Below are 13,071 nucleotides of genomic sequence, written 5' to 3'. Positions count from 1 at the left end.
GGACCTGTTGGAGCGGGTCCAGAGGAGGGTCACAAAAATGCTCAGGGGGATAGAACACCTCTCCTGTGAAGAAAGGCTGAGAGAGTTGGGGTTGTTCAGCCTAGAGAAGAGAAGGCTTTGGGGAGACCTTTTTTTTCAGCAAGACACAGCAACAAAGGCAGCAAGTCGTCTTTGTGAATTCATTGAGGAAAACCAGCACATTTGGAGGACACAGGCTTATGCCTGTAACTTAGACCTTGGTCTCTGAAATCTGAGGCTGTGTTTTCCTTAGGTTCACTTTTCCCATGAAATGCCTTGAATTTGAACTTCTTAACTGAATTGGGAGGCGCCAGTTACTGATCGTATTAGTCACAGCTGCATGTTCCCAAAGAGTTACCATGTCAACATCTTGTACCCAGGCCTTTGCAGTCAGATCAAATGTCAAAAATCACTGAAGGGTTTTTATGAAAAAAAGTGAAATTGCAGTCAGACAAAAGGGAGAGAGGTGTTAATGCATTGCCTGCAACAGCAGTGAAGTGACCAGCAAACAAGAGAAAGCTGTGCTTGTGAGATCAGCTCATAACTCTTCTCTGAAGTCTTGTTTATGGGGTATAGAGATAGGAAGAAAGAGTTCCTAGTGCCCAAAGAAAGGTGGATAATGCACTTAAGACGTTCATGGCCTGTACTATAGCTACACACGTAGCCCTTTACTACTAGTAAGTAGCTCTTGGAAATGGTCCCTCCAACTGTTGGGAGCTGGACTGAGCTGGTACTCTTCCTGGGTGCCTAGGACACAAGCAGGATCAGGGGAAGGGCTGGGAAGAAAGTAGGGAAGAAGTGGAGGAGAATACAGGTTGGTACTCTAACCCAGCCCTTTGGAAGGAGACTAGTCTTTTGGATGCCATAACGCAAAGGTCGAAAGTTTATTGAAAAACAAGGCCATCCGGGAACTCCTGAGTGTGCATTCATGTGACAGTTCAGAAGTGTATCCAAGGACGATCTAGCAGTGGAGGATGTGGTAAGCCCAGCATGAATGACCTGTTGAACTTAAGGTGTTTCAGAAAGCTTTTGAATTCTTTTTGTTTGCTAGTAGAAACAGTCTGTGGAAAAATTTTTGCTCTGAGGAGTGAAAATTTTTCTTTAAAGCACAAAAGTGTGGTTTTATTTTTCAGCCTGGAGATGCAATCTACCCAAAAGATGAAAATGGAAAAATTATCTACCATGAGACAGACTTATGTGCCACTTGGGAGGTAAGCGAACACAACATCCAACCATATATGCTTTAAAACCACAGATCCTCATTCTCAGTTTTACTTGTGGCCTTCATAAACAGAGCTGAGGCATTTTGACAGGGCAAATGGATCAAATTCTACTAGCTCCATGGATAAATTTTACTTCTGTCCCTAAGGATGTTGCTTCTTGCCATCATTTAATTATTTTTATAATAAGATAAAACATTGTTGAAATATCTGACATCCACATTCCTTCTTTCAGAGAGTGCACTCTACATTTGCTAGTTGAGGTATCTGTAGGTTTGTACCAATCATCTCTCCTCTTTATCAGATCTTTACAGCAGGAGAAAGTTGGAGCCCTAAGAAGTGACTGGATCCTCCTCAAAAAGAGGAAGCTTTTCACCTTCAAGAAAAAACAGAATTTGCCCTAAAGCTCACAATAAAAAAAACCCACAAAAAACAACAACAAAAAAACCAAAACCTTGCCATCAGAACAAGTTCACTCACTTCTGAATTTAATTATCAGATGAGAACGCAAGGTTTTTATGCTAAGAAAACTTGGAGGGAAGTAGCATTTGCCTGAAAGATTGCATCCTAAATTTGTTTGTGATGTGCTCTGGTCCTATAGCCACATGTCTCCTTAAGCCTACTGCCACTTGGCTTCAGGATCTCAGGTGAGGCAGAAAGTGGATTAGCAATCTCCTCACATTCCTGCCTTTCGAAGCCTTGGACACTCTTTAATTCATGGCCAAAGCTGGTCAGCTCTCCTTCTGCACCAGGTCTGCTGCAAAAGCATCACTAATTCAGCCCAGCTCACACCGAGAGAGATAACATGGGCTACTACACACTCCACTTCAGCTTGCACCGTCCAGAGCTGGATAGTTGTGTCCCAGTTTAGCTCTATTCAAGGTGCAGCAGATAAAGATGGAGAATGGGTGAAATTCTGAGTGAAAGTTCAGAGGGGGAGAGAGGCTGGGGCGGGCTTGGGCTTCCCCCTGGCAGCTGAGCCATCCAGGCTGGGTCTCAGGGGGAACGGGGACTTCCACGTTAGCTGTTTATGTTACCCTTGTCTTTGGCTGATGCAGTTCATTCTTCTCTTTCACAGGCTAGTTGCTCAAATGTTGAAAGCAACAGCTGTCTGAACACTTACGTTTTTATCTTCAAGCTGGTGCTTATTGTAAAGGATATATTGTAGCAGGTCACTCTCTTCAGCTAATAAGCCAAGAGAAAAATAGGTAGTGATGAGTGCCTGCAAATAATAGCATCAATCTAAATAAAACTGGCTAAACTCAATCCAGGTAATTTCACTCTCTCAGTATGGTGCTAGCAGGCAAAAATGGCTCCAGATTACTGTATTTGCTGACTTGTCACTGGGTGATACAAAGCATATGAGGCCAACTAGAGGTCATCAAATACATGGTGCCTCTTACCTCCCTGCTTTCAGCTCCTGTGAGACAGAAAGGAGTAACAAAACTGGCAGGAGGGGCATCCAGCTCCACGGTGGGGTCTGCTCTGCCTCAAACAGTCACTGAATCATTTGATGTTTCTGGGAGCAAAGGGGAAGACTGTAGGAAAGGACCCTCTTTCCCCTTAACAACCCAGCAGATGAAGCTAATGAAGACCAGGGCATGTGTTCATATCCAGTATTCATAAGGCTTTCTCAGCTATTAGGATTTGTCTGAAGTGCAGAATATCTAGAATTCCTCTCTCCCCCCTTTTTTTTCTACTTTATACTGTACTGAAGTTTTCTGTGCTGGTTTTGTGATGTGCCTTGCCAGATATTTAAGGGATTTCACTAGAGGCTTCATCTGAAAAACTCGTACAATCACAAGGAATAAATTGACTTATCAGGAAAGCAATCTGTTTTGTTCACTCTCCCTTCTCCAGCTTTGAGGCAGTGCTAAAGCAGCATAAAGTAAGCAAAACTCTTTGAAAGCAGATGTCTGGCACTTAAGTATCTATATCTCAGATTAATCTTTCTGCTCTCCAGACAAATTCTACCCTCACAGGAGGTATAAAACATCAGGGTTTGGTCTGGAAAGTGGGTCTACAGGGGAACGGAGTTTAGAATAGCGGGACGGCACCAGCCCTCATGCTAATAGAGCTGTTAGTTCTGCTGCAGCAAAGGTTTTTCTGCAGTCTCAGGAATGGACCATCTTCCACCTATCTGTAAAATGCATGCTCCAAGGAATCAAGCCAACATGTGGGACTCCACTGGTCTTTGCTTTCTTTGCAGGCTATGGAAGCATGTAAAGATGCAGGCTTGGCAAAGTCTATTGGAGTATCCAATTTCAACCGCAGGCAGCTGGAGATGATCCTGAACAAGCCAGGACTTAAATACAAACCTGTCAGCAACCAGGTATGACTGCAAGCCAAGGGCAGTGCCTGCCACGGTGCCACTGCCCTGTAGGGAACGCAGAGGCAACACGTGGCCTAAGCCGCCATGTGCAGAAAGGTGATGTACGCTTTGCCACAGATGCTGCCCTCCATACTGTCACACTTCTATTTCTAGCTTGAAAATATTACTCATCCTATCTGAGCTAAAGATAAATATTTGAAGGTGCTGGAACGATTGCTTTCCTCAGTTCCTGCTCCAGGACTATAAAACTGGTGCCTCTGTGCCAAAGCTCCATAACAAGGTTGAATGCTGAGTCAATACAGATCTTAAATCTCTGCCATGTACCTTACTTCAAGTCCAAAAAATTCCCGAGACAAACCATTCAGAGCTAACCAGTCCTCAATGAAGCCGTGTCTACCTCAGCTGACACCAAACCAAAACAACCCTAAGTATCAGGGATCCTGAGTCACTCTAAGCTTCCCAAGTTTAAAAGCCATCAGAAGTAACTCCTGAATTTCCTGTACTTGCTCTCTTGTGCCTTTCCTATAAGACATCAGTAAGAATTAGAGAAAAACCTAAATTAAAGGGGAGACCTCATTAAGCGACCAACTTGAGCTGAAGAAGCCCATGAAGATGATAGGCATGTCCAAGTTAAATTAGTAGTGGGGCTCAGAAAAGGTGGTAAGTGGCAGTGACCCATCTGAATGCCCAATACCTTTGACTCTGGCATTTGGCAGCTCACTGCATTTCCTAGAAATCACTGGGAAGCTCTTCTGACTCATCTGGCACAAACGAACATCCACGTTAGCAGTATCAGAGAAGAGGCCAGAGACCAACTGAGACCAACTTCCCACCCTCAGCACGTGGCCTGGAGGGCAGGGATTGACATGGGGCCGGGCAGGGAGGCTGGCCATAGCCTTCATTTCTGTCTTTGGCCTGCAGGGAAAGGCAGCCTGTGAGAGGAGGAAATTCCAGCACCCTTTGCTGGTATTAACATGCCCAGCGGGTGCAAAATGCAATTGCTGTTTCTGGTGTGCCCCTAAGACGGCACTGAGCATTGCTGCTGCTTTCTGGGGTCGAGCAAAACCAGGAAAAAGATTAAGCCCAGCTTAGGGCAGCTAGCCAGCAAGCATAGATGTGCCAGCTAGCTTCAGACTGCCTGCAAACAGTGGTTGCTCTGTCACCTTGTAGACATCCCTTTCCCAGAGACTGAGAACGCAGCCAGAAAATCCCTGCCTGTAAGGGAATGATGCACAGTATTTGCAATGTGGGAGGGCAGAGCTTGTAACAAGGTCATAACCGTTATGGAGATGTCTCACCTTTTACATATCCTCCCCTCACCTTTCTATCTGGGACAGCTTATACCAACACTTCCCCTAAAAACAACATCAGATTAGTCATCCTGAATGCAAGAGGCAGAGAAACAAAGATCTGACCTACATGAGATGGGTTGCCTTCTCAGCCTACTTCTCTAGTGAGCTTCCCTCACCTCCATCCCCCCCACTTATTGCCACCTTTCCACTGGGGGCCAATAAAAATTCCCTGCAGCCAAATTATAATCTCAGATGTTGATCTGCTGTCCACCACCAAAAAAAAAAAAATCCATCATCCAGCAGCGTACAATTAGAACAGTAACCACAGATTGAGTTTCCCTATTCCTTAACTTACATGTATCCTTTCCTGAAAGCATCACCTGGTCTGTAGCTCTCACAAATATCGGGACACCATCTGCTTCTGTACCTGGTCCTGTTGATTAATCATTCTTTCTACATTACTCTTGTAGGTCGAATGCCATCCCTATTTCACCCAACCCAAACTCTTAGAATTTTGCAGACAACACGACATTGTTATTGTTGGGTACAGCCCATTGGGAACCTCAAGGGATGAAACATGGTAAGTCCCCATGTTACTTTCTGATAGAAGGACAATATCCAGGAAAAGAATAATAGTTCTCCACTGCTGGGTCTCTGTGCAAAATGCCTTTTCCCCCATTTTTCAAAGTAGTTTTGAACTTCAGTGTCTAAATATTACTGTTGTGAATGTAAACTTGCAACACTCTGCTGCATGCTGTCATCAAAAAATGCCAGGTGTCTGTACAGGAGGTCGCCTTAGGTCTCCTCTAACAGAAAGCAAGTGTCTGTAACTGGGAATGTTGAGACCTAGGTAAGGAAGTAGAAACTAAGTCAATGTTAGGACATCACATAGGAAGTTGCCTTTGACAGCCTGCCAACCTAAATGCCAAAGCTTTTCTCCCATCTTTCACACTACTTGTCAAAAAGGTGCAGTATTCTGTCTACAAACAAGTAGATGCCTCTATGTTTTGACATTAAAGATAAGGAGGGGTTTTTTGGTTTTCTTTTTTTCCCAATTTTCTTCCAGGGTAAATGTCTCCTCCCCTCCTTTACTGAAGGATCCTGTGCTGAATGCCATTGGCAAAAAGTACAACAAGACAGCTGCACAGGTTGCTTTGCGTTTCAGCATCCAGCGAGGGGTGGTGGTCATCCCAAAAAGCTTCAATCCACAACGCATCAGAGAGAATTTCCAGGTAAATTCATACTCCCATGGTGCATGGGTGAATCCACTTACATTGGCTTAGCCCCTATAGAAGGTGATTGTCCCATTTCTTTCTGTAGACATAAGGCTTGACCAATGTCAAGCTTTACCACATTTGATGCTTTTTGTTCCCATCACTTAATGGTACCATGATATGACAATAATAGAGCAAAGTAGAGAGGAAATTTTGGTGTCTTTTAACACTCTGCAGTAGCTAAAGTTCCAGATGGTGGTGTACCCCAAAGCACCAGTTGCTGCAGTGAGCAGCACAAGCGAGATGAAGTAATTCAGTAGGTCAGCAGCCCAAGGTTGCTGGCTGTAGGTGTTCAGGAATGACTGACTTGTTCTGCCCAGTCTTCAGGTATGGGGCAGCTTTGTTAGGGAAGGGTTGCTGCATACAGGTGTGCCAGAAAGGCTCATAACCACACCACCAGAAAGCAGCTGGCTTGACCACCACACCCAAATAAGATGAAGAATTTGTTCCTGTGTCCCTTGCAGCTCTCAGTACCCACACTGCTCCCTGCTTTCCCTGCCAACGTATTGCTTTCAAAGCTGGTGGCCCAGTACTTGCCAGACTACCTTTCTCTTCTTGCAAAAGAGTGTAAGCAAATGTGACTGGACTTACTCATGTCCTCAAGACTTCCCTATAAATGCAAGCAAGTATGGATTTGTGGGGGTGACAGAGGGGAGGAGGGGGGATTGTACTTCTGAAATCTGGAACATATGAATGTTGATTATAACAAGAAATGCTAACTTATTCCTAACATCTCCCTCCATTAGATCTTTGACTTCTCCCTCACTGAGAAAGAGATGGAAGAAATCAAAGGCCTGAACAAAAACGTTCGTTATGTGGAACTGTTAATGTAAGTCCAGGAGGAATCCTAGATCCTCACAGAACATTCCTGTCTTTTCAGAGGATTTTTTTAAAAAATCACTTCCTTTTAATATTAATTTTTGTATAAACAACCTTATTTTAAGGTAAGGCTTAAATATGGGAGGTCTTTAATGCAGCCTGAATATGCTCCTGGACCCCTTGCAAAAATAAGTGTGCAATACTTGCTTACAGCTCAGATGTCAAAAGCCCACCTAGTAGAAAGTGACTGTATCTGGCTATTCCATCTCTGGTCCATCTCCTTAAACGCTTTCTGCTATATGTTGTAATGACAGTTTCAGCCACTCACAAGGAGTAGCATTGCCCCTGTCTAGCAGTGTGGCTATCGGAGCTGAAATTCAAATAGGAGCACTTTCTTGTCTTTCCCCTCCTTCCCACCTTCACTTCCAGTGCTCAGCAAGCCATGTTGCTGCTTGAGTACAATGGCTTATGGATTGTAAACCTAGTGTTTCCAGAGTCAACTTGTCCTAAATTGCCATGTGGAAGGCTAAGAATTAAGAACACTGTTACATGAAACCACAGAGCTAATTTAGGGAGAGCTCTGCTCCTTCTCGCTTAATACTTTGGTCAGAACATCAAAATTTGCCTACCCAACTTCCTCATAAAAGATGATACATCTCAGTGACCACAAGTGGTCAGAAACTTTGTTTTGGCCTTTCCTCTGATGCCATCTTCTTCAGCAATCTCCCCCTCCTGCTGTCATGTTGAGTTCCTTATATGGACCTTCTTATATGGAAAGCAGAAAAACATGCAGCTTGTTTGACTGCTAGACCACTTCCTAATTCTCTTCTGAGAACTAACAAGGCTTAATCTCTTGCTGCTTGTGATATAAAGCTTACGACCCAATGTAGTTTTGCTTCACCTGAAGGCTGCACTACCCCAGAAGGCTGAGACTGACCCAACATCTCCTCTTCCAGAGGATGAGGCTGTTTGTTTTTCCTTCAGCTCAAGAGCATCTACAGTTTATGGCCAAATGCTTTCCCCTTTTCAGGGCACTCAATGTGTAGCCAAATGCTAGAGATTCATTTCCATGCATCTCTCTTGTTACCTTGGATTATCTGTGTCTTGCCAAACCGTAGTGTGCTCAAGCACTAAAAATAACGAAAAGCAGGATAGCAGCATCAATAGCACTCTAAAATGTTGACCATTGCTCAAAAGATGGGGGGAATGTTGCAAAGGAACAAATAAACCACTTACTGTGCTGCATAAATATGATAGGAAATATGAACTAAGTTAAAAGCATCATAATGGAGTTCATCTTTCACATTTAAGCTCACCCAGGTGCTCTGAAGCTTTAGTTTCTTAAAACTTAAAATAGCCTTCCATCAATTAGCAGCACTTAGTTCCAGAAGGCTTCTCACAAATGGCCTAGCAGATTCTTACGTGTTTTGGTATTTGAAATTGTTTGGGTTTTCATAGCTAAGTTGAGATATGATTTAAACTTTTAGTGAGTATATACATGAAACGTAACCTTGGTGTAAATGCAAAAGCCTTTTCCAGAAGCAATGTTAAAGGATGCAAATGCCCACAGGAGAAGAACTTTCTAAGCCACCAATCCAAAAACTAATAAACTAAATGCTTTGCTTTATTAGACTAAATTTGGTCACAGGAGGCCACTGAGGACAAGGAAAACAGGATGCATAGGATGGACATTGCCAGCTCTGTTTTTCACAGGAGTGCCATGTTTGGGGAAAATGCTTAAATACAGTCTGACCTCAGCTGTGAAAAATGCCTTCTCGGAAAAGTGATGTTGCCATGTAAGGAGCAGCTAAACATATATCTGCCTACTATGTGTTCTCACACTGAAGTGTCTGGAATTGACACTGCAACAGATGAGTTAACAGCCTAAAGAGATTTCTTATTTCATCCAGCAATATGTATCTGAAAAAAGTCAAACCATCATACAGAAAGACTTCTGGTTAGTCAACTTTGTGCAAAACCTTCGACTGCTGTGATGCAAATGCCAGCAGGAATGGAAAAATCCAGCTTTCCTCTGGCTTTTCCAGTTATCAGCTACCATGGGTACTGTGTGCATATCTGTTGTTCTGATGGTGTGAGTAAGCCTATATGAACAGCATACTGCAATCAGTGCTAAAAGTTAAGCATCTGAGCAGAAAATGGAGGTTTTGTAAAAATATGAGTACTCCAGGAAATCTCAGTCTGAAATGGTTTCTTCTTCCCTTGGAGAAATCTAGAAATATTGTGCTGGGCAAGTTTTACATTGATCTGTCTGCTTGATTTATCTTGTGCTCCCAGTCTCTGCTATGGATATTCTTCCTTACCAGTTGTTCCAAGCTACATTGACTCCTCCGAGTGAATCATTTTCACTCAAAGGATGCAGACCTTTGAACATGCAAGATCTGATTAGCAAGCGTGCTCCATAGATGGAAAGTAGAGATTATGACACTGGCAACTCAGACATTGTCAAGTTATACTGAAACCAAACAAGCCAAAGTGTCGTGGCTTGTTTTTTTGAACCAACTCAATCTGTTAATGTGTAAACACTTCAGCTTGGCTGAATATTGGAATGAAATGTTTTGACACAACCAATCCAAAATGTTTGATGCCTTCCAGTTAGTTAACTTCAATATTGTGAAATGTATCATTCCCAAACTGGAACGATTCACAGCTGGGATAAATGCCAGTAGTTGTTGTCGTCTGCTGTAAGGCAAGGCAGCCAGCTGCCATGGTGCACCTGAGAGTGCTCTTCAGAAATTTGGGATTTTGCTAAGGGAAAGTGTTTGTCAAGCCAGGGCTTGTGGTTTAGCATCATCTTCTCAAACAAACAGGAAAACCCACAACAAAAAACAACCACCTCTCTCTCAAGTATGTCAATAACGGGCAAACACAGCATTATTTTTTCACCTGCAGTTGACCCTGAGAATTTTCTTCTTGCTTTTTATAATGATCATGGATCGTGCATCTTCCCTGAGGATGCAGTTTTTAAAATGAAGCCTGAAGCATCTCTACCTTTGGTAGTATGCAGCCATGAACATACCTTTCTCCCCTGAACTGGGTTACCCCAAAGAAGCTTTGGGGTAAATTCTCTGTCACTGGTGCTATTAACCTGGCAGAGCATCTACATCTAGGCTGAGCTAGAGGACAGCCAGACCTAGTCTGGATATGGCAGCCACTTGGAGAAAGTACCATACCAGACCCAGACCTGTTCATATCAGCTCTAAGTGCCTAAGCCAAAGTAGTACAGTCTGGTGTCTCCACCTCTCCTTCAAATATAGCCCTTATTTCTGAGGGTCTTTCTAGACAGCTGAACAAAGAAGTCTTCCCCTTCCACAATGCACGCATAGTGAAGCCATCCCCCTTCCCTACAACACTTCTACTAACCTGAGTTAAATCCACAAATATAGCAAGAATAGCTGACATCCAAACTCTTGTTGGTTTTTCCCATCTGTCTTTAAGGTATGCAGTCTGTAGGCCTGAAAAATGGTCCTTCGCTGTCCTTTCCTTAAATGCACAGGTTTGCTTCTGACTCTGCAGGGAAGATTATTCAGAGCAGACAGCTTCTGAATAAGCAGAAGAGCCTTCCATGAAGGCCACCTATATATTGCAAGGAGGAGAAGAGGTTTGCTAGGCACAGGACAACTGCATCAGTGATGTGATATCCTGCTTCACCTGAGAAGCTCATTTGTTCAATCTGACCTATCCACAGGTGGCGTGACCATCCAGAGTATCCCTTCAGCGATGAATACTGAAAACAAGGTGTGTCCGGGCAGGTTCCTAACTCGGTGCCGTTAGGCTTCGCTGAAAGTGACCCAACGTTTGGTGCTTTGACTTCATGGGAGATTGTTCAAATCGGCATTAAAAACATGACATTTACTTCCTCTTGTCTTGTCAGTCTCTTATTGCTACTGAAGAGCAAATCTATTTAACCTATTGAATTTCTGGGTTTGGCTTAGGAGGCTTTAACTCTGAGCATTGAAACTTCAAAACTGACAGGTGATAAAATTGAAGATTTCTCTTGAAAACAGGCTCACTAGTTCAAGCCAAATCATTTTCACTCAACGGCACATTTTTCACTGAATTTGAAACAAGAAGTTCTGCTTCAGTAGATGTGAAGCAGTATCATTTTTTTCACAGCTCAAGTGAAAGAAAGTTAGGAGTGGGGAACTAATTGGATTTGAGAGAGATATATGCGCATATGTATATTGATATATAGATAGATATAGATATATTCACTGCTTCATGCAGTGAAGCCTGTTTCACTCTGACCAGAGTATTCTTCAGCTGCATACATGAGCTGCATTCCGTAGGTACACCCCAGCTGGCTCCACATGCAACTAGTTCAAGCCCGAAAGCATTATAAGCATGTTCATATCCCCCCCACCTCAGCAAAACACAGAAGAGAGTATGACTCTATTGCACCTACATTTGAGCTGCTATACAAGGATGGTATTGCATATTGCATATGCAACCCGGAGCCATCCTGGAGCTAGCACTAGCGAGAGCCTCATCTCGTTAAAAATCCCTTAAACTTCTTTCCTGCTCCACAAACTGATATTCACCCAAGAAAATTTCTGTTCGCTTCAAAATTCTTAGTCTTTTGTATAAACTCCTGTCCAAGACAATACTGAATTAGGAAGCTAAGTTTTAAAGGAGGAGAAGGTCGTATTTTGTTAAATACCAGTTTCTACTGTGCTTTGAGACTGCAGAACACTGGCAGGTCCAAGAAAGGGTAGGAATCAGGCAGAAGCAGCCGGGCTGAAACCTGGACAATTCCTTCAATCTGTCCTCAGCTCTCTGAAACATGGGGGCAGAAGCATGGACACCAGAGTAAGGAAGACTAACTCCTTCAGCATTAATTTCTTTTTCAGACCACTTGTTTGCTCAACAAGTTTTGCAGCCTATAGGTGCGTCAGTCTATACCCACATGTGCAGAAGACTACTTTCCCTCCCTCCTGTGCCCAAGCACTCCAGTTTCCTGCCACAGAGGGGGTACACTAGAGAGGTATTGGAGAAGAAATTAAACATGCACAGAGAGAGTACTTCATGTACTAAAACATGCATACTGCCATTGGAAAATGGGTCCTACATAATATTCAGTCTATAGCATCTGCTTTTATTTATTACCATTGCTATTTATTATCCTTGGAGTGTCTGGAACAGGAAAACGCCAGAGTGTAGTGTTCATGGAGACACTTCTGTTGGGTCAGGGTGTGCTCCTCAGAGCTGAGGCACAGAGGTACAGGTGTGACCATTTCACAGGAGGAGCAGGCAAGGCTCTTGAATGGGTCGAGTGCCAGCGCATCCCTGGATGAGCTCAGTGGGCACCACTAGAGAAGTCAGGCTCCTTCACTGTGGGTGGCCTTCACACAGCATTTATAAATCCATTTATAAAGCTGTGTCAACAGAGGAGCATTCTGCTTGCTGGAGGTTACCCAAGGGCAATTCCCATTTTAGTCTATTACCCACTTAGACCAGAGGGGGAAATAAAAAAGGTGGGGGAGGTATAGCTGAGGAGGAAGATGACACATTAGAAATCTGCCGGTGTAGATCTAAGACAGTCCCAAGGTCAGGTGGAGCTCTGCTCCCACGGGTCGTCAGAACCACTATCACAGCCCTGCTTTGCCCCTTTGCGAACAGCTGAGGTCCTGGCCAAAAACCGGAACAAAATCCAAGTCTAAATTCAAGTGCAAGAGAGGAACACAGTTACCACCATACCCAACATGTTACTCCAGTTGCTTCATAAGTACAAGCCTTAAATAGAGCTATTGGGGCTCAACTGCTTAACAGTAGCACTGTACAAATTTTTGCACTGTAACTTGACCAGGTGCAGGTCTCTGGCCGTGGCCAACATTCAGGACGGTTTTGGCAAAGCTCTTGTTTTCTACACTGCAAATGTCAACTAACGCTCAGCTTAAATGCTTACACCGACCCCTTCACAGCTATCTGCTCTTTCCAGACATCCCCCCTGAGGTTCTAATAAATCAGGTGACCTTGTATGTGTGAGTAAGGAAGACGATGTGCTGAAGCCTCTCTAACAGGAAATACCCTATAATCAAGTCTTCAATCTGTACTGAGTTAATAGGCAGGACAGATTGAGTGTTCCCCTCCAGCCGAAG

At 43.6% G+C, this 13,071-nt stretch overlaps 1 protein-coding gene across 1 annotated transcript in view; it reads left to right on the top strand.

Moving 5' to 3' along the window:
* The window catches only part of AKR1D1 (aldo-keto reductase family 1 member D1), a 180,174-nt gene extending 169,352 nt beyond the window's left edge, over positions 1-10,822 (top strand). Inside the window, exons 5-10 of the mRNA XM_009288409.1 lie at positions 1,152-1,229; positions 3,448-3,570; positions 5,333-5,442; positions 5,929-6,094; positions 6,883-6,965; positions 10,662-10,822. Coding sequence (XP_009286684.1) covers positions 1,152-1,229; positions 3,448-3,570; positions 5,333-5,442; positions 5,929-6,094; positions 6,883-6,965; positions 10,662-10,704 — 603 coding nt within the window. The 3' untranslated portion in view covers positions 10,705-10,822. The remainder of the gene's footprint in view (positions 1-1,151; positions 1,230-3,447; positions 3,571-5,332; positions 5,443-5,928; positions 6,095-6,882; positions 6,966-10,661) is intronic.
* The last annotated feature ends 2,249 nt before the right edge of the window (positions 10,823-13,071 follow it).

Source organism: Aptenodytes forsteri, unplaced genomic scaffold (genome assembly GCF_000699145.1).
Source record: "Aptenodytes forsteri isolate BGI_AS27 unplaced genomic scaffold, ASM69914v1 Scaffold56, whole genome shotgun sequence".
In the NCBI taxonomy this organism is placed as follows: Eukaryota; Metazoa; Chordata; class Aves; order Sphenisciformes; family Spheniscidae; genus Aptenodytes; species Aptenodytes forsteri.
Note: the sequence above shows the minus strand (reverse complement) of the source record. Positions and strands in the feature narration are given on the sequence as shown.